This window comes from Hypomesus nipponensis, chromosome 5 (assembly GCF_054491055.1).
Source record: "Hypomesus nipponensis isolate SF chromosome 5, ASM5449105v1, whole genome shotgun sequence".
Classification (NCBI taxonomy): Eukaryota; Metazoa; Chordata; class Actinopteri; order Osmeriformes; family Osmeridae; genus Hypomesus; species Hypomesus nipponensis.
The window spans coordinates 9,759,439-9,780,000 of NC_140365.1; the positions used below are offsets into that span (position 1 = coordinate 9,759,439).

The following is a 20,562-nucleotide window of genomic DNA, read 5'->3' on the forward strand; positions in this document are numbered from 1 at the left end:
CAGCAGCTATAAATAGAAAATACCAAAAAAAGATTGAATATTTTTAAATTTATTAATTTTTACCATTGCTTTGGCTCCCCCATGGTGCGGCGCCCCTATGCGCCGCATATAGCGCATACCCACTTTTTGCGCCCCTGCAATCAAACCAAAATTATCTGTCATTGTTTGGCTGGTTGAATTCATGGTTGTAGAAACGGTATTGATCATTGATCACCATTTTGAAGCAAAGAACTAGGCCTGTTTTTATTGTATTCGCATGCCAATCAAATACAAATACGTAATTGATTCAGGAGTAATATGAAGCTTAAAAAGTAAAAATAAAGCTGTTGTATAATCAATAGTAGCAAAAGTAACAATTTTAAAAAGCATAAGACAAATACAGATTGGGAGAACAATGCTGACTATTGCGGCTGAAAAATTGTGTAAATTGTGTTCAAGTTTAAGGCCAATTGCAACACTTACAGCTGTCATCAAAGACAAGGCCAGCCGGGCAGTTTTGAACCCAGGTGATGTCGTTGGCACATTGGTAAAAAGACCCTGGAGCATCAGGCTTTGGATACAGCCCACCAGGCCGGCCCACACAGAATTCCCCACTTAATGCCTTGTCTGGAGGCCAATTGCAACACTTACAGCTGTCATCAAAGACAAGGCCAGCCGGGCAGTTTTGAACCCAGGTGATGTCGTTGGCACATTGGTAAAAAGACCCTGGAGCATCAGGCTTTGGATACAGCCCCCAAGCCGGCCCACACAGAATTCCCCACTTAATGCCTTGTCTGGAGTCTGTGCCCCTGGCTTACTGGTAGTAGTTTCCTTGTCTGGAGTCTGTGCCGCTGGCATAGTGGTAGTAGTTTCCTTGTCTGGAGTCTGTGTCCCTGGCTTACTGGTAGTAGTTTCCTTGTCTGGAGTCTGTGTCCCTGGCTTACTGGTAGTAGTTTCCTTGTCTGAAGTCTGTGCCCCTGGCTTACTGGTAGTAGTTTCCTTGTCTGGAGTCTGTGTCCCTGGCTTACTGGTAGTAGTTGCCTTGTCTGGAGTCTGTGCCGCTGGCTTGCTGGTAGCAGTTGCCTTGTCTGGAGTCTGTGACTCTGGCTTTAGGGTGGTTGTAGATTGCAGTGGAGTGACTCCTATGAAAACATTTGTAAAAAGTTGTATTTATAAATGTTATTAAATTATTATTATTCAAGATACCAAGAGTATTCTGCTCATCGTTCAAGATATGAATGTTCTACAGAATGTGCTTTACCAGTATCAAGGAGTCCCTTGAGATGCCTGATGAGGGGATAGTTCCCCTGTCCACAGAACTGTCCAGTAAAGTCATCAAGGTCAAGAGCCCAGACAAAAGCTCCTCCAAACTTGTTGTCTTTCATGTAACGAACCTTCAGAGAAAATAAGCAAAAACAGGAGGGAAGACTGATTAATGTACTGTACAGCTCTGGTTACTTGTAGTATAACTTTACCCTTCATACTGCTGTTACGGGACAACATATAATACCTTGGTCTCAAAGCTCTCTTTGTTGTCAAATCCCACCCACTCATTTCTTTTAGTAGCATAGGGAACCTTCTGGCTATCAATCCACTGGATAGTGCTTCCCGGAAGGAACGTGCAGATCTGAAACACAAAGAAGTCAGGTCACTTGCTATTATATTTCACCAAAAAACGGGTCACCCTTTTAGTTAGAGTTTTCTTAATGAGAAGTGTATCTGTGAGCAGTAAACATTTCCAGAGCCAGTGACTTAAGACATGGTATTGATGTGAACCTCATAGTAGGACCAGAAGCCAGCCTCCCTGGTGAACGTCCCAGCAGCAGCAGGACCGCTGGTTGGGACTCCAACACCACTGGCTCCACAAGCAAGGCTAAATGTCCGTCCGTAGGTAGCAAAGCCCATTCTCAGCTTTTCCACAGGGACTCCTTGGTCTCGCCAGTACTTCATGGCAAAATCCTGAGAGAGATAAAGAGAAATAGTAAGTGTTTTTTTTCTTCCATTAAACAAGCATTCATGAAAAGATATGAACATAAATCTTGGTTCTCACTGTGTTAAAGAAGATTAGATCTCCTGTGTCATGGGGACCTTGGTATAGGGGGCTGTTGTGTCCTGTTACACCCTCCCAGTTGCCGTGAAAATCATAGGTCATCACACTAATGAAGTCTAGACACCTGTTTTAAAAAGATCACACTTTTCACTGGCCCTTTCAAGTCAAATGTATATATTTTTTGATGAATCACACTTACTTTGCAATTTCTGCTATTTCATAACCAGCATCAATGGTTCCTTTTCCAGCAGCCACTGCTGCAGTGACCATCAGTCTGGGCCGTCCAGTCATAGTGCCCTCTGCCTCATAGGCCTTTAGGAGCTCCTACACAACCAAGAGGATTGGCCACATTGTATTACATGTATAGCTAGTTTGTTATTCTAATAGAATATTCTATTCTGCTGTATTTCAGACCTGACACAGCAGTGTGAATCTCTGCTTGTCTTCTGGGGGGCTCCCTCGAGCTCCAGGGTACTCCCAGTCCAGGTCCAAACCATCAAAACCATGTTTCCTCAGGAAGCTGATGGAGGACTGGATGAACTTCTGTCTGTTGGCTGGGGTCAACACCATCATAGTGAATCTAATTGGAAAAGTTATCATTAAAATAGAAAAAGTACAAATGACGTTAAAAAGGAGTAGAACAGTTGAACCTATTGTTGTTTGTTATTTATGTAAACGAGAAAGTGACATTTCTCACTGTTGAGTGCCGAAGTTCCATCCACCAACTGCCAGAAGTGTTTTAAGACCAGCATTTCTGTTGGACCAAACAATTACAATTATTTTGATTTGGGTCTGGTTCATTTGGTTTGCTAAACCAATTAAGTGATAAGAAAATAAACAACTCAAACTCCACACAATGCAGCTTATTATGAGCCTAGTTTAAATTCTCTGAATGTGAAAGAAGATGCCAACCTGTCTTTGAGTCCATTGAAGGATTTGTAGAAAGTCTCGTCGTTCCATTCGTAAGTGACAAGCTCGTTAGCCAGGTTGATGACAGAAAAAGCATAAATCAGGTGTGTGCACAGGTGTGGGTCAACATTATCAGGCGTGTACTTTCCTGTACCAGGTCTGTACTGGGACCAGTTGGTAAAGTAGCACACAAGTTGAGAGGAAGTACCTAGACACAGAAACAATGTCTTAACATTATGGAACAGCTATTTTTAGCAACAACCTGTTTGACAATATCATATTTTTTTTACTCATTTCACCCTAAAGTAGGCCTCAATTCAAGATGCTGCCTAATATTTGCCATAGCAACAGTATATGATAGCTTACAGATATATTTGTAACATACTATTGTCAGGATTTAGTTGCACCGCTCAACCATTCAAAACATCACTCAAGGGGAGTGACTGTGACACTTAATCGATCAACACACAACACCAAGTTAAAAACTACAGATGTAGTTCTAGCTAAAGTAATTTGGCAAGAGAGTAAACCTACCTATGTGGATCAAGGTCAGGAACAAACCTTCAAAAACAAAGTCAAAAGTCATTCAATAATAAAACAAACAAAACATAAATTATGGCAATCTAAATAATTAGAGATAGCCTACCTGCTAGAGTGAGAAATCTCATAATGTGTGGGTTCGAAACTAATGGAGGCGTGAGGGGAACATCGCTTATTTATAAGAAAAGAAGGGAAATGGGATGCGTTCTGCTGTCACAATCCCACCCACACACAGTGACAATTGATATGACGCTGGTCTGCAAGGGAGGCACCAAGGGGTGTACCAACAATAGGAACCCAATCTGTCATCAAGATTTGTAGAAGAAGAACTTGTTTTAGTCAGACCCCAGCCCATTTAGTCTATTGAAACTGCATCCTCCAGGCCACAATACGATCATGGATATTTTTACGGACTGTGTGTGCGTAACCTTTCAATGCAATCCTTGAGTTTCACTCAGGTTTCATCAGTGGTGGTTCTAGACACATTTTACAGTGTGCATTGACAGGCAGAAACAAATGATATTTAAACATTAAATACTTTAATTTTGCTTTACATTAAAATCATACAAACAGCTCTGGCTCTCCCTCTTCCAGCTCCTCAGCTCTCTCAACACCCTTAATATCTTTCTCAAACTTTATTTACTGGGACAAAAAAGGCTGCAATGTCCCTTCCTCGATTCATGGTGACTAATAAAAGAAGAAAAACGCTGTATGAAAAATGCTCTATGACGTAAAAGGCGAGAAAAGCACAGCACCATAGATATACAGCACTTCCATAGACTTCCATTGTTATCGAGGAATGCGGAAGTAAAGCGTGTCACACGCGACGTGTGATTCCAAACATAGGTATATACATAGATATATATAACAATAGCCCCAAGAGGCCTAGCATGGCTCTGCCCTCCTACGTACTTCCGCTCAATTTGGATTTAGCTTCAGTAGTAGGTCTGGGAGTTAAAGTCCATATGCCAGGTTAACCACCACAGTTGATTAATGGGTACATAAAGCACTCAAGATATGTATATTATTTGTTGGTGGCCATGATGTTGTGGCCCTCCTCCCCACGGGGTTCGAGAACATTTTGATTTTCCAGCTATGGCAACTAGCTCCTTTACAGTACTGGTGAAGGAGTTGGCTAAGGCGAACACTTGCGATTGGTTATGGCAAATCAGAGTGGCTCTGGGCGGATACAATAGTTTTAAACTTCAACAGAGGATCCGCCTTCAAGGAAGTTAACGTTTGTCAATGGAGAGATCAAATTACATTTACGAGGGTCTGGTTAGGACCAGGCTACAAGAGGCCGTGGTTTACGCTGATTTTAGAACAGGTTCTAAAATCAGCGTAAACCACGGCCTCTTGTGGCTTATTGCTTAATTCTAAAACTGTTACTACAAATATTTGATATGGTTTCATCAATAAAAAACAATTAGAAACAAAATAGTTTAATAATAGACCGTCATTCTTCCGCTACTACAAAGTATAGTTCCAGGGGCGCAAAAAGTGGGTATGCGCTATATGCGGCGCATAGGGGCGCCACACCATGGGGGCGCCAAAGCAATGGTAAAAATTAATAAATTTAAAAATATTCAATCTTTTTTTGGTATTTTCTATTTATAGCTGCTGTTGTGCGTTTCTGCATTTTCTCAATGTTATAAAACATTTTAGAACCGCTAGGGTAGGCGCCCTATCTCATAAGAAAGAATTTTGACATCTAGATCTGGGAGCGGGGGCGCCGTGAGCGCTGAGCGAGCAGTTACGAGTATTGAGTTGCCGTCTATGGAAAATGATGGACAAATCAAAACAGTTGTCGGGGGCTAAAAATAGAAAAAAGAAAGAGGGAAAATTAGATGACATGTCAAGGGATGCAACAGTAGTAGTAAATAAGTGGATGGTTAAAGGCAACAGGTAGGATTTAAAGTGTGACGTTTGTGCTTGGAGGCTTGCAAATATTCATGTTAACAGACAGGCTAGCGTTTGCTAACACTGGGAACGTAGCAGCCAAATTTGGGTTTAAGGCTAGTTTAGAATATGCAAAACCGAGGTTGCTGAGCTGAAAACCAGAAATATAAGGTAGCATGTAGGTACATTAAATGACAAGAATCTGGAAAACATAATGCAATAACTCTGGTTTATCAATCATGCACAGTGTGCATTCATGCATAGATTTTCTACCAAACTTGGAGACTTGCAAATATTCATGTTAACAGACTGTTTTCAAGACTAGCTAGTGTTTGCTAACGTGAGCTAAAATGCGGTTGCTTACAGACGAAGTCTGATAAGTTCTAATGCCAAATCGAAATGATTTAACATGTTTTGTTATAGGCTAAGCTAATCTTGCCATTGCAAATGAAAAATGCATTTCTGTATCAAAACCCTGCATGTGGGTTTAAATATAACAATTAGCCTGTGTCTGACAGTGGGGACGTAGTAAACAAATCAGAACGCAAATTTAAACATCCGCAAAGCTCGAATGCCATCAATGATGATTTATTTGTAATGAAAATAAAGTACATAAAAAAAATAGGCTACAATAATGTGGTTGCCAGGGGTGATGATTAGGTTACCACCTGTCACAATATGGTTGCCACAATTTGTCGAGCCCTGAATATACCTATGCTATATATACATATATAATTATTTATAATTATGGTAGGCCTACAGTGACTGATATACTTTAAAATAAACCTTTATTATTTAAAGCCTATACATGATGATGTCCGGCACACTTAGCCTATTTATTTTTTGGGGGGGTGGGGGGGGCGCTAAAATTGTTGCTGCATACCCCTCTGACACTGGGTAGTTGCACCCCTGGATAGACACTCCAAAGGCAAAAAGAAAAGCAATTCGTGTCGCTAACTTAAACTAGGTTTAGTATTAAACTTAACTGCTCACTCTCTTCACTCAGCCGAGTCAGGTAACTGCACTACCGTCTTTTTCGTCACCAGGCCCTCACTACATTCACTACTTCCAGTTTATCCTCACCTAAAGTCCAACGTGACGATTGGCTAGTGACGACACATATAGAATAGTAGTTTTAAAGATAAAGAGCATATCTCGTATCTGCTACACTTGTGACAGATCGGTGTTGAGATTGGGCATGGTTTCATTATAAGCAAGAGTAGCATGTCCTGTATTGACATGGTCAACTATCTGTTCAGTGAATATGTTGACCTTGAAGGTAAGACATTTGACATGAGCCCTGGAAGAAATTGAGATATCACTGCACCTTTGTCTTTCACTTTCAAAAAGGTTTAGGACAATTATAGTTCAAGTCTTTTATTTGTCAGGTACACAGAACCACACAAGGTTAGACTGGGCACTGAAATTCTTAAGACAAGACAACGCAAGCACCTGGCATAATATATAAGTACACGGAACATATTTACATCTATACTGAGCTTAAATAAGTGAAACTTACAAAACAAGTAACGAACACTAAAATGACAAACAAAAAGTTAGGTTTTTGCGGAGCTCTCGTTGGCGCGGCCATCTCTTAGGCGCACCGCTATTACAATTTTTGAGTAAGGAATAGAAGGGTAAAAATGTGCAGTACCCTTCTGTTTCTTGCCCACAATTGTCGGCCCTTATTGGCAAGCTACAATAACTCCCTTTAAAACGACAACTTGATACAGTTCCTCTCCTGCACTGAACCTCTTCTCCAGCAGGAACAGTTCACTTGGATTGGAGCAGCTGGCCGGGCCAGCTAGCAAGAGATGGTGTCATGCAAAGTAGCTATCTAAAATGTTTTCAAGGGAATCGTGAGCAGTCGTACTACTTTTCTTAAAAAAATGAATAAAAGAAAAGCCTAGTAATAATAATTAAATGGCTATGCCTGGGCGTACCTATACGACAAAAGATTTTGACAATTTAAGGACTGCTGGCTGTGTATACATTGCAAAATAAAATCTGTCGACGGAACGTGGAGTTCAATGTAGTGCGTGTAGTTTGTTTGTGTATTATTTATTGGAGTCATCTGAGCTACATGGTTGTGTGTACTACACATTTCTAATGAGGATTATTGACATATTTATTTGATGCGTTCTATCTGTATACAAGTAGGCCTATGTCCGAATGGTACACATGATGTGGCGTACAAAAACGTCACAATGGTGTATATCATTCTTCAATAAAACATTACAGAGCTACTTCACAATTTCTTCTGAACAGGTAACGCTAGGTGAATAGTAACTTGAAGAATATTGTAATCTTTCTCCGAAGATTTTCTCAAGCTCTTCAGACACTTTGGTGCTTTTTGGTGAGTAATTCTTAATTACACTGTAATGTTTCCCCTATTTATTGTAATATTACACAAAACATAATTTCATGCTAAATTTAATTCACACTTTAGTTATGCAGTTACCGTAAATATCATGGCTGTACAACTAAGTACATGTCTCTCAGATTCAAAATTATAATACATTTAAACCAAGTTTTGATAATAAATCAATAAAGCTTATTAATAATAATAATAATTTAATGGCTCTGGTCGGTAACTATACAGACAAGAAAAATGTTGCGAATTTAATGGACTGCTGCATGGGCTGTATGGATTTCAAAATCAAATCTGTCCTACATGACGGAACGTTTAGTGCAGATGGGCCAAGTAACAATCATTGCATAGCCTATTTGTGTAGTTTGCATAGTGGGCATTGTTTGCGTATTATTTATTGGAGTCATCTGACCTACATGGTTGTGTGTAATACACATTTCTAATGAGGAATATTAACATATTTATTTCATTCGTTCTATCTGTATAAAAAGTATGTCCTAATGCTACAAATGATGTGACGTCATAAAAAACGTCATAATGGTGTATATAAACATTACAGAGATACTTCACATTTCTTCTGAACAGGTAGGTTAATAGTAACTTGAAGACTATTGTAAGCTTTCTCAGAAGACTTTCTCAGGCTCTACAGACAATTTTGTGCATTTTGGGTGAGTAATTCTTATTTACACATGAACGTTTCCCGTATTTATTGTAATGTTAGGCCTACACAAAACATAATTTAATGCTAAATTTGATCCACACTTTCATTATGCTGTTACCATCTATATCATCGCATCAAATACATTTAAAGCACGTTTTGATGCATGGTTTTATTTTTGTGTTTTGTTTTAACAACATCATTAAAAAGAGACAACTCGGTCCGCAAATGGCCTGTAAAACAATTGGCCTGTAAAACAAACCTCAACAGCATTACAAAAGTTACAATTTTTGTCTCTCAATTTCTTCACAGCCAATCATTGTGAGCCGAACATGCCGAACGACGCAGAAATGGTAAGAGCCATATCTCAACTTGAATTTAAATGTTTGAACAGCAAACATGGTCAAATATCTCTCTGAGTGACTGTGTCTCTACTGTAGGAAGTTGATGATGGGACAACTAAGGATTGGAAAACCTGGGACCATCTTTCTCTTCATTCCTTTAATGATGAAGATTTTCTGGTAAGTCTGTGCATAGTGATAAGTGAAATGAATGTAACAATATGATACGAGTTTGTGTGAACTTAAACAGTAAAACAGCAAACATGGTCAAATACCTCTGAGTGACAGTGTCTCTAATATAGGAACTGGAACGTGGTGGAAACACTCGCCGACAGACTGTAGATTGCGATGACCTCTCTCTGCATTCAGTCAGCGAGACAGATTTTCTGGTCAGTTTGTGCATCAAAAGTATCAAGGTAGATTACATTTTGTAGATAGACTGTGTGAACAATATGTTCCAATCCGACTCACAGTCTGATGAGGACCGTGACCACCAGGAGAATCCACTTCTGGATAAAACCCTGGTATGTGTATGTGTTTGACAAAAGGTCAATTAATTGGCCTGTCTTTCTGTTAGTGCTGAATCAGCTTTTCCCTCACCATATGGATCTTCACATTTGAACATTTTTTCCTCTGCCCTGTTCCTGCACATTGTACTTTACTTTTGGTCTCCCTAGAATCATGTTATGGATGACAAAGCCCAGGCCCATCTTCCTTCCTCTGTGAGAGCCGTGACCGAGCCTTGTGCCACTAATGACGTGCACCCCACCATGCTAGACGAGAAGAGGCGCAACAGGGTTAGGGTTAGTGCCACTCTTAGTGCCACAAGAGCCATGAAAAGGTTCCAAAAATCCCTGGTTGCCCTGGAACGGGACCTTATGAAAACCAAGGCGGACATCCTGAACACCAACGAGTACTTCAAAGAGATGTCTCGTGTGAAGAGCCAGGGACAAGGCCGGATGGGTGCGTCTCTGAGAAGACTCGTAGATAACGTCAGAGGGAAGAGGCTCCAGAGGATTCAGGCGCATAAGTATATACAGGTCAGCCAAGATTTCGATGCGCTGATCCAAGTGATCCAGAACGACTGCAGAGCTGAATTCAATCTGACGGGCCTGGAGGACTGGAAGAGAGAGGTTAAGAGGCTGCACATGGCCTGCAGGGCCTGCACTGAGAGGGTTCAACCACCCGAGGTGTGTAGTTCCCCACCACAGGTCCAACCCTCTCAGGAACAGAAATCCTCCATCCAACCATTTGTAAGTAATCAATACAGAGACTGCATGTATTCATTTATTCAGCTCTTGTTTGATTCAAAGTATGGCATGGCACTGTTTGTTGATTATCATCCTAAATAACTATTGGAAAGATCCCAGGTCCCACATGCCAAAAGGTGACGTCTTCTCTTGTCTCCCCAGGATCTATCTGTGACAGAGACCACTCCTGTGGTCCCCTTCACTATTGAGGATGCCACTGACTCACCCCCTCTGACTCCTCCTACTCCCGAAGCCCTCCTCCCCAACCAGCAGCTTCCCCGGGCTTTGACTCCCTTCAACCATGTCACCGTTGGAGTTGTGAGTCCTACATGGCCTGAGACTCCGCCTTCTGTAGGGTATTTACCCCCCCCTCGTCTGCCACCAATCCAAAACCTGAGCGCTGATGCAAAGAAGCTGCTCCAAGGAGGACTGGAAGAGCTTCAGCAGGTGAGTCATCATCATCATAGGAAAATATATGATGATATGATGTTAAAGCATAAATCCCAATTTGCACAATATTGACTGTAATAATTGCAGACTAATGAGGATGGAAAAGAACCATGATTTCATTGGTTAAATTTTTTCTCAGCTCATTGATTTGTACATGTAAGCTTGTGTTCTGCTCTCAGGATGTGACGGAGGAGAAGAACATTGGCAAAGGGGAGAAGACGTATGTCAAACAACTGACTGTGTTGGAAGTCAGTGACAAACAGCCAGAGGGAAACAATGTGAAGGAGGAGATCAAAAAGAAAAAGAAGAATGTGGGAAAGAGGTGAGGACAGATAGCAGGAAGGCTAAATGAAGGAGTGGTAGAATGTGGGTAAAGACAGTAAGACCCTCAGTGTAAGGATGAGAGAATGTGTACTGGTATGGCTGATTACATTTGATGTTTTTTCTTATGATTGACAGGTTTCTCCAGTGGCTGTCGAGAAAACTTACATGCGGCTGTTGTTCAGATGTTTAACAAATCATCATGCATGAATACTCATACTCTTTCTCTCTCTCTCTGTCTTTCACTACACAGAGATGTAGACATACACACTTATTACGTAATCAGTTACACAACACTCTCACACACACACACACATGCTCTTTCTCACACACACACACACACACACACACACACACACACACATACATTCACCCTCTCTCTCTTTTTCTCTCTCACACACACACACACACACACATATTCACTCTCTCTTTCTCTCTCTTTCTCTCTCTCACACACACACACACACACACATACACACACATTCAGTCTCTCTCTCTCACACACAGATGCTTGACTTAATGTTGCTCTCAATAAATTTATCATTTTGTGTTTCATTTGGTATTTCTTTCTGATGGTTACTACTTGATGATTATTTCTGCACTGCTTCATGTGGGCTTGCTGTAGTGGAGAAGGAGTACTGTTTTCTTCCGGGAGTCTGATAGAGGAAAGAATAATGAATGGTTACACACAAATATACACAGAAAAAACCCTACAAATATTGTTACAATGTGAACTTGACGTAGTGGACTTGATGGACAATCTCATATGGCCATCACCTCACAGACAAGAACCTCAGCAGCGAAAGTTGTATCCCTCGGCATCAAAACACTTCCTGATGTCACAGTTTGGCTCTCACAACGTATGCTGTATCTAACCAACCAACCAACGTGACCGTGACACATCTCCATTCTCCAATATTATTCAGAGGACTGGGGCCCGTTCTCCGTACGTCGCTAATTCAGATAGCTGGATTTGATCGTTGACGACTTGTCATGATCTTGGATTGTTCGGTTCTTCGAAGCTCATCCTGGACTCGTTGTCATAGCAACAGGTCCGTAAGCTTGAACCTGCTCGGGAGCGTTTAAAAAAAGAAAATGTATGCTTACTTTTTTAAGTGCTATGTATGCTACTTTTATGAGCAGCCAATACCATACATTCCCCCTTTTAGACCAACGCATAACTCAAACCAGCAATACAAATTATAAACAACATGGGTGTTCGAAAAACCGAATTAGCCAGATCATGATTAGCAAGATGATGTCATCTTGGATGTGTCATTTGATCTCAGATGTAATAAGCGACGTACGGAAAACCATTATGCCTATGCGGAGAACGGGCCCCAGGGGTCATGACCCAATCCGCAACTGCAATTGCAGTGTTGCCAATTTAGTGACTTTGTCGCTATATCTGGCGACTTTCCAGACCCTCTGGCGACTTTATTAGCAAAAAAGCAACTAGCGACAAATCTAGCGACTTTTGTTGTCATTTGGTGGATTATTGTGTTGACAATAGCCTGGCTGCCAGCGCAACTTCTCACCACCCACTAAAAAATGTGGTTGGGAAGTTGGGTCTGGAGGGTCTCGTATTGGGAACAACTACACAAAACTAGGATCTAGGCGGACCAATTAAATTGCCAGGGCAGGCTTTATACGATGATGGACAAATGATCAACAGTAACGTAATCAACAACCCTTGAAAGAGCCCTTGGGTTGAATTCGTTTTCAACAAACAACATATCACGTTGCTCTGATTGGTTGTAGGTCTATCCAATTGAGCGTAGAGGCATTTGCTTTACGAGTTTGGTTGAAACACGCCCCGTAGTCACAGCCCAACAGAGTTTTCAGACTCATATTCTGACTAGAATTATGAGTATGACAACGTCAGGCTATGTTGACAAAGCACTGAAAAAGCATCTCACGAGAGTACAGCGAGAGCTGTCGCTGTCTCCTCTCCACTCACACAGCGCCTGCGCAGGCAGTCTGACTCGATAGCAGACCCACAGTCCCAGCCAGACCGCACCGTGACCGCTCTGAGCAAGAACTGCCTGCAAACGAATCGCGCGTGCGCAGCTTACCTCCAATTACAGACGATGATTTTGAGCAGTTGGCAGTTGCTTGGTGGTGACTCGATATTTGTAGATATGTTTTTGTTTAAATATTCACGTATTTTCGTCTCACACTCAAATATCCCTCACACTCTGTCACAGACAGTCAGTCTCAGTCACACACAAGCTGACACAACGTTTTTGCAGTTTATTGACAGTTTATTTGCAGTATTTACAGTTTATTTGCATTGTTGTATGGCTCAGTCAAAAGCTTACAGCCAGAAATATAAGAGGGAGTGGGAGTCATACCCTGAATTCAAGGGTTGGTTGAAGCCACATGTCGGGGATGATACACTGGCATACTGCCTGTATTGCAAATCTGACTTTTAAGCAAAGATAGGTGACGTAAGAAAGCACATGGCAACTAAAAAGCATGCTCAAAAGGCAAAACCCTATGGTGCCACACCAAGCAAGTTGCCTGTTATAAATAAAAACATTTCTTCTGGTAAAAGGGCTGAGTCAACCATTGCTATGGCTATTGCTGAGCATTGTTCGATGTTAGCATGCGACCACATTGGGGAAGCATGCAAAACTGCTTTTGCAGATTCAATAGCTGCCACTCATTTCCGTATGCACCGGACCAAGTGCACAGAGATGATCAATAGCGTTTTGGCATCATATTTTTTGAAGAGATTAGTGGCGGATGTGGGCGAGCAGCGATTCCGCCTCCTCCTCGACAAGTCCACTGATGTTAGCGTATCAAAGTACCTTGGCGTGGTTATCAGGTACTTCAGTCAGACCAAGAAAACGTTTCCCTCAACATTTCTGGGGCTTGTCGAGTTGGAGGCTGGAGATGCCAGAACTATAGCCCGTTCTGTTTTGGCTTTGCTAGAGACATGCGGCCTTAAAAAAGAGAAACGCCTGGGCATAGGGACAGACAACGCCTCAGTTATGACTGGCGTTAACAATGGGCTGCATAAGGTACTGAGGGAGAATTGTGGCCTGAAAGAGCTTGTCCTCATCCGCTGTGTCTGTCACTCTCTGCAGCTTGCTGTCAGCCATGCTTCAAAGGACACTGTCCCCCGCAGTGTGGAGTACTTAGTAAGGGAGACTTACAATTGGTTTTCAGTGTCTTCAAAGTATCCTACAGGGCTAATTTGAGACAATAAACCGTGGTGAGAAACCCTTGCAAATTACTAAAGTGTGCGCTACCCGCTGGCTGTCCATTGAACCAGCGGTTTCACGCATTGTGTTTCGAGCACTGTTACATGGCTGAGGTTTTGTACTCCATGTACAATGACCCTCAAAATGTGCTGTACTTGACATTTCTGAAGTCAGTGCTGGGTGAGGTACAGTTGGTCATGAAGGCTTTAGAGGGAGAACAAGCAGACCCACTCAAGCTACTCAAGCTAGCCAATAGAAACCGTATCTTGGGTACCTTTTTGAAGCGAAGACAGCTGAGCTCCACCTCTCACCTGAGGAGGAGTGCAACGTCAGAAGGAGATCTGTAGCCCTCACCATCTCCCTGACCAATGAGCTTCGGGAGAGACTGCCAAACAATATTGAAACGCTGCAGGGCATGTCGGTTTTCAATGTTGGGGGAACTCTGGCGCATGCTAACAGCTTTGGTGAAATTGAAAAAATCACCAAGCTTCTTGGGTACTCTCCTGTAGACATTGATAAAATTATCCAGCAATGGCGTGTCATCCATCTGTCTAAGTGGAATGAAATACATAACACAGTGGGCTTTTGGAGTGAAGTTTGGCAGTTTAGGGATGCGGCTGGCCTCAACCCGTTTCAGGAGTTTTCCCAGTTTGCTGTGTCTGTTTTGTCCTTGCCCCACTCAAATGCTGAAATTGAGAGGGTTTTCAGTCAGATGAGTGTGGGCAAAAACAAAATTTCGAAATCGGATGTCCTTGCAGACCCTAAACTCCGTCCTGTATGTCCGCTATGGTCTGAGGCTGTCTGGAGAGGCTTGCTATGAGCACACGCTGCCAGATAGCGTTTTACAGCATTTTGGCACATCAGCTGCTTACTCCTTTAAGGCAGCTCCCTCAGTATCTGAACCTGCCATGGATCTGGATGGAAGTGATGATGACTCCCTCTGTCTGTGAGCCAGTCCAGATGTGGGTGTACATTCATTAGGCCACTGCATAGGGGAAAAAAAGAAAAAAAGCATATATTATAGTTATATGGAAACAACAAAAGTAAGTCGACATGCATTAGGCCTAGGGATGGAGATTTTAACTGATTTCACAATTCGAATAGTATCCGAAATTATTTTCGAATATCCGGATAATCTATTTTGTTAATGTGGTTCCGTTATGTAATTAGCCTGACGTGACGCAAAGCATACAGTAAACACATAAACCACCACACATACTGGCAATAATTGGGACTGTTAAGCTATTAGATTAAATAAGGGTTGAATAAAGAAAACAAATGAAAGATCAATTTATTAACATGACGAAAAGACAATGAACTTGAAAAAACGCTGCGTCTTCAGATGTAGGCTCTTAATTTGGCGGAGAATCGATTAGCCTATTATTATGTGAAATAAAAAGTAGGCTACATTGGACTAAATTAAACACATTGGGTAGGCTATCCTCGATAAAAACGAAAGATCCACATGGAGAACTATTGCATATTAACTTGGATATAAACTTGGAACCGGAATCCTATAGGATACGGTGCGCCACCACACAATGCAAACATAAACAGCCAATTACGCTAGCTCTACATGGCTACTGGTAAGAAAATAAATAAGCCACAACTGCATTAGCCATATGCATTTTTATTCAGGAGAATTAGCATGTAAACATGCTCAGGGGAGAGGCGAGTACGGAGTCGATTTACGAGCAGGCCGGCGTAGAAAAGACTGCTGGACCTGAGGTTGCTGCGAGGTACTGCTTAGCCAGGACACTATGCTTCTTGTAGCGCCAAATGAAATGAAAGGAGACTCGCAGCAGAATACAGGCGTAGCCTACCTTTTTTGATGGTTTTCATCATTTTCTAACGTCACAACTATTAGAATTCACAACACAACGGTTTTTCAATAAAATGTTTTTTTTTTTTTATTAAACTACGCTCATAAGTATTCGAAAAAAGTATTCGAATACTAACTTACTTTAGGATATCCGGATATTCGATTAACCACGCCCATCCCTAATTAGGCCACTGCATAAAAAAGATAATAACAAAAAGCTAACGTTATAGTTATATGGCAACAAAAAAATATGTTTGTAAATACGTAAATAGTTTGTAAGTATACAGTATACTTGATGAACTGAAAGTGTACTACATAGGCTACTTTACAGTATTCAAAAGTGAACCTTGAAATACACTACAAGTGTACTTCAAAGTGTACTAAATGACCTAAAAAGTGGGCCAATTCAGTTTACTTAGTACAAAAATAGTATATAAATAAGTACACTGCTAGTATACTTTAAATAACATGATAATAGTATACTTTTTATACCAAGTATATAAACTTGAAGTATACTTCTTTATTGTAAGGGGATATACTAGCCTGACGATGTCATACTCATAATTCTAGTCAGAATATGAGTCTGATACTGCTCTATTGGGCTGTGATTATGGGGTGTGTTTCAACCGAACCAGGAAAAAAATGCCTTCTTCGCTCAATTGGATATAGCTAGAACTAATCAGAGCACCGTAGTATGACCATAACGTAGACCTTCGGATACATTAAACTTTTATCGGATCCCGTAGGAAGGACGGAAAAAACATATTTTCGATCGACAAATGCCTCAATCGCGTTTCTCTGTTCCTCTTTCAAAGTTAATGTGCTGTCAATGTCTTCTAAAACAGACTCGAATCTCCAAATTTCAACTCTCCAGTGGCAGCCATGTTTGTTGAAAACGAATTCAACCCAGAAGACACATGGCAACGTCTTGTCATGTAGGAAAGGTTTGTGGAAAGGTCGCTGTTTGATGACGTACTTTCTATTGCGCAGCCACTGGTATAGGCTACACGTGTGTAAGTTTGGTTTACATGTTTGGACGTTGTTGCTTAACTGTTAGAAATACTTATTGACTTTTGTGGGCGTAAGACATCCGTTGGTGATTTCCTTTGGGTTTGCAAACGCAGGCGGTAGTATGGGAAGGGGTCATTCTTGCTATCTGTCTAACTACCTAGCTAGTAGCTAACCAGCTAGCAGTAGGTGGTTAAATAAACACGGAGTAGGATATTCCTTTTTAACATCCCGTAAACTTTCCTTTAGCGAGCTAGGTTCAGCCAGCTACCCATTTAGGTGTTAGTTGGGAACCTTCTAAGTGAAATCATGACAACCGAAGACGTGGAACGGCTGCTGATCCAGTTTCAGGATGAGGCTGGGGAGGCACTGGGATCCCCCTTTGACGTTCCACTGGACATCACCCCTGACAAACTACAGCTGGTGTGCAATGCGCTGCTGCAGAAGGTAAACAACGGTTCAAATAGGAATATGTCTTGTTGTTATCTCTCAGGTCGTCAGGACCTGCAGTCTAAAGGCGGAGTTTCTAAAACATTAGCCAGTTAGGGTTCTTGTAAAAATCGACTGTGTTCTGCAACAGGAGGAGCCCGTCCCATTGGCTTTCTTCGTACGCGGGGAAGCGGAGGTCGTGTCTAGTCTGGGAGTGTGTGTGAATGCTCTGTGTGTCGAGACGGAACAAGTTCTGCCCGTGGTGTACCAACCACAGGCCGTGTTCAGAGTCCGTGCTGTGGCCCGCTGTACCAGCTCTCTACAAGGACACACAGAGGCAGTCATATCCACCTCATTCAGCCCCACTGGCAAGTGAGTACCAGGTTCCCGTCCACCGAGTGTGTGTACACATACTCAGGAATACATACTCCTGGGCCAGTCCATGATTGTTGATATCTCTCGTTTTCCCTCTGTCAGGTACTTGGCCAGTGGCTCTGGGGACACCACAGTGCGTTTCTGGGACTTGACCACCGAGACACCCCACCATACCGCCAGAGGTCTGCTTAAGTGACTCTTATCCAATAAAGCATCTGTAGTCATGTGATATGCTGCTGTCCAGAGAGTTGTGTGCAAAACTTGTATTTTCTTCTCGGCTAATCAGTATATCCTGTACTCGTCTAGGCCACACCCACTGGGTTCTGACCATCGCCTGGTCACCTGATGGAAAAAAGCTTGCCTCGGGTTGCAAAAACAGCCAGGTGGGGTGTACACACACACACACACACACGGTGGGGTCATACATGGTCACTGTGTGTTACAATATGCCTGTCTCTGTAGATCTTTGTGTGGGATCCGGTCTCTGGGAAGCAGATTGGGAAGACACTGACAGGACACACCAAGTGGATCACCTGGCTCTGCTGGGAGCCACTGCACCTGTGAGTAGATCCCCTTCCTGCCTCCAAAACACTCCCATCTGTCTCATACTCGCAACAAAGTGATATGAATAGCCGACAACATGAATCCACCATCTCGCCGGTGGTGTTTTCTACACTACCCAATAACCCCCGTTTCTTTTCGCCCCTCTCAAATGTTACCTACATGCACACCCACCTTCCTCCTCGTCTGGGCAGTAACCCAGAGTGTCGGTACCTGGCCAGCAGTTCCAAGGACGGCTCTGTGCGTGTGTGGGACGCGGTGCTGGGCCGCTGTGAGAAGATCCTGACGGGCCACACCCAGTCTGTCACCTGCGTGAAGTGGGGCGGAGACGGACTCCTCTACACCTCCTCTCAGGACAGGACGGTCAAAGTGTGGAGGGCCAAAGACGTAAGTGTGTGTGTGCGCATACTTGCGGTATCCATTTCACATGATAGTATCATTTATCTATGTGTGCTTGTATCCAGTAGACGGATTGGTTGATTGGTTGGTGTGTGTGTATGTGTGTGTGTAGGGTGTCCAGTGCAGGACGCTCCAGGGCCACGCCCACTGGGTGAACACCCTGGCCCTCAGTACGGACTACGTGCTCCGCACTGGGGCCTTCGAACCTGCTACTGCCACAGTCAACCCTCAAGACCTCTCTGGATCACGTGAGTCTGTCTCTCTCTCTCTCTTTATTTCCTCTGTCTCTGTATCTCGCTCTGTCATCTTCTGACCTCAGACCATAAGCCAAGTAGTGTGTAGGAGGGTATACAGGTGCCGGTGGAAAATGTCTATTCATAAAATCTGTTTCATCTTCCCAGTGGAGGAACTGAAGGAAAGAGCCTTGCAGAGGTACAACAAAGTCAGGGTAAGTGTGTTTGGCTGCTGTGCATGTGCACATGTGTGTTAACTGCTAGCCTCATTAGCACGATATAGCACACCCTGACCACTGTGTGTGTCTGCGCGCGCACTAGGGCTCGACCCCAGAGCGCCTGGTGTCGGGTTCCGATGACTTCACCATGTTCCTGTGGAACCCGGCAGAGGACAAGAAGCCCCTGGCGAGGATGACGGGCCACAGCGCCCTGGTCAACGAGGTGCTCTTCTCCCCGGACACCCGCCTCGTCGCCTCGGCCTCCTTTGACAAGTCCATCAAGGTCTGGGACGGCCGCACGGGCAAGTAAGGACTGGGACCGGGCCTTTAGCACAGTCTGTCCGGACGAGAGAAGCGTCACTGTCCGGCGTCGTCGTTTATTTGCCACTGTTGCCCACTGGGTGGGTGTCGCTAACCGTTTGTGTGTGCGCGCAGGTACCTGCTGTCCCTGCGCGGCCACGTGGGGTCCGTGTACCAGGTGGCGTGGTCGGCAGACAGCAGGCTGCTGGTGAGCGGCAGCAGTGACAGCACGCTGAAGGTGTGGGACGTCAAGACGGGCAAGCTGAACATGGACCTGCCCGGACACGCCGACGAGGTGAGACCGACGGAGAGGGAGGTGGATGAATGCCCAATGGCGGACAGTTGAAGGTGGTGACGGGTGGTGTGTGTGTGTGTTTGGGGGAGGGTCTTAAGAAGTCACTAGGAGGTTTGAGAGGCAGCGGGGAGTTAAAGAGGTGACCTCCTCGTCACGGTCATGTTGTTCCTCCTGCAGGTGTTTGCTGTGGACTGGAGTCCTGACGGACAGAGAGTAGCCAGCGGAGGGAAGGACAAATGTCTGAGGATGTGAGTACGACCTCCCTTTTCAACCTCTGCAGTTGAGCTTTCTTTCTTCACCCACTCTCTTTTCTGTGTCTTATGCTGTGTGTGTGTGTGTTCCAGATGGAGAAGGTAACCCTGTTCCCAGGCCCTTCTACCGCGACTTTGCACCAGCCAACCGACCAATCACGTGCCCCGCCGACGTCAGAAGGTCAGCCTGCTCGCACGCGTCACCGTGGGCGGAGCCGGGAGACAAAGACTTGACCTAATCCCCCACTGGCCCACAGCGCAGCGTTTGTCAACAAAGACCATACGTCAGAGGGCTATAGGCCACGGGGCACGAGACAGTGGAGGAAGGAAGGGATAAAGGAGGGATAGAAGGATAGAGAGGTGAATGGATAGGAGGAAGGAGAGAGATGGGAGGGGTGGACCGAACGAAAGGAAGGAGGGAACGACAGTATGAAAGAAAAGAAAGGTGGGGACGGGGGGAGGCCGGAAATAGGGTGAGGAAGGAGAACCGGCGAAAAGAGAGGGAAGCTTTCAGCCGAAGCAGGAGAAGAGGGTTGTCTGGCCTGCTGTACAGGTCAGCCACGAGCTGATCCAAGTAAGAGCAGCATGTGTGTGCCCTCCTTCTGCTTGGCCTTAGGACACAGCAGACAGGACAGCAGGTGGAAGGGCTAATGCAGCCGACACTGACCTGCTCTCACAGGTCTTAATCTCCTTC

General features: G+C 43.7%; 3 protein-coding genes across 12 annotated transcripts in view; 2 read left to right on the plus strand and 1 right to left on the minus strand.

Moving 5' to 3' along the window:
- Positions 1-73: 73 nt before the first annotated feature.
- LOC146288388 (acidic mammalian chitinase-like) lies at positions 74-4,142 on the minus strand. Of its 2 annotated transcripts, XM_084697887.1 has the most exons (12): positions 3,585-4,141; positions 3,473-3,499; positions 2,942-3,146; positions 2,727-2,783; positions 2,444-2,609; positions 2,229-2,353; positions 2,030-2,153; positions 1,756-1,938; positions 1,490-1,606; positions 1,241-1,373; positions 1,021-1,121; positions 74-601 (listed from the first exon to the last, which is right to left on the minus strand). In XM_084697887.1, exons 1-12 carry the CDS (start codon positions 3,604-3,606, stop codon positions 440-442), a joined length of 1,422 nt encoding a protein of 473 aa, XP_084554013.1. In that variant the 5' UTR covers positions 3,607-4,141; the 3' UTR covers positions 74-439. The 2 variants fall into 2 exon arrangements, with proteins under 2 accessions (XP_084554013.1, XP_084554012.1); XM_084697886.1 differs by having other exon boundaries at positions 433-1,121; positions 3,585-4,142.
- A 993-nt stretch (positions 4,143-5,135) lies between these two features.
- Positions 5,136-11,044, plus strand: LOC146288389 (uncharacterized). Of its 8 annotated transcripts, none has more exons than XM_084697895.1 (10): positions 5,136-7,733; positions 8,334-8,416; positions 8,719-8,759; positions 8,847-8,927; positions 9,050-9,136; positions 9,221-9,271; positions 9,425-10,000; positions 10,160-10,444; positions 10,627-10,769; positions 10,907-11,044. In XM_084697895.1, exons 3-10 carry the CDS (start codon positions 8,739-8,741, stop codon positions 10,959-10,961), a joined length of 1,299 nt encoding a protein of 432 aa, XP_084554021.1. In that variant the 5' UTR covers positions 5,136-7,733; positions 8,334-8,416; positions 8,719-8,738; the 3' UTR covers positions 10,962-11,044. The 8 variants fall into 8 exon arrangements, with proteins under 8 accessions (XP_084554021.1, XP_084554022.1, XP_084554023.1 ...); XM_084697896.1 differs by having other exon boundaries at positions 5,136-5,383; positions 7,646-7,733; positions 8,308-8,759; XM_084697897.1 differs by having other exon boundaries at positions 5,136-5,383; positions 7,646-7,733; positions 8,334-8,759.
- A 5,565-nt stretch (positions 11,045-16,609) lies between these two features.
- nle1 (notchless homolog 1 (Drosophila)) overlaps positions 16,610-20,562 on the plus strand; it is a 4,167-nt gene continuing 214 nt past the window's right edge. Inside the window, exons 1-13 of one of the 2 annotated variants that reach the window (XM_084697889.1) lie at positions 16,610-16,743; positions 17,057-17,254; positions 17,388-17,608; positions 17,714-17,793; positions 17,918-17,994; positions 18,074-18,171; positions 18,367-18,559; positions 18,684-18,819; positions 18,973-19,019; positions 19,126-19,328; positions 19,458-19,617; positions 19,795-19,865; positions 19,962-20,562. The exon at positions 19,962-20,562 is cut by the window's right edge and continues 214 nt beyond it. In XM_084697889.1, coding sequence (XP_084554015.1) covers positions 17,117-17,254; positions 17,388-17,608; positions 17,714-17,793; positions 17,918-17,994; positions 18,074-18,171; positions 18,367-18,559; positions 18,684-18,819; positions 18,973-19,019; positions 19,126-19,328; positions 19,458-19,617; positions 19,795-19,865; positions 19,962-19,974 — 1,437 coding nt within the window. In that variant the 5' untranslated portion in view covers positions 16,610-16,743; positions 17,057-17,116 and the 3' untranslated portion in view covers positions 19,975-20,562. Of the gene's footprint in view, positions 16,813-17,056; positions 17,255-17,387; positions 17,609-17,713; positions 17,794-17,917; positions 17,995-18,073; positions 18,172-18,366; positions 18,560-18,683; positions 18,820-18,972; positions 19,020-19,125; positions 19,329-19,457; positions 19,618-19,794; positions 19,866-19,961 lie in introns of both variants that reach the window. The other variant, XM_084697888.1, reaches the window with a different exon arrangement.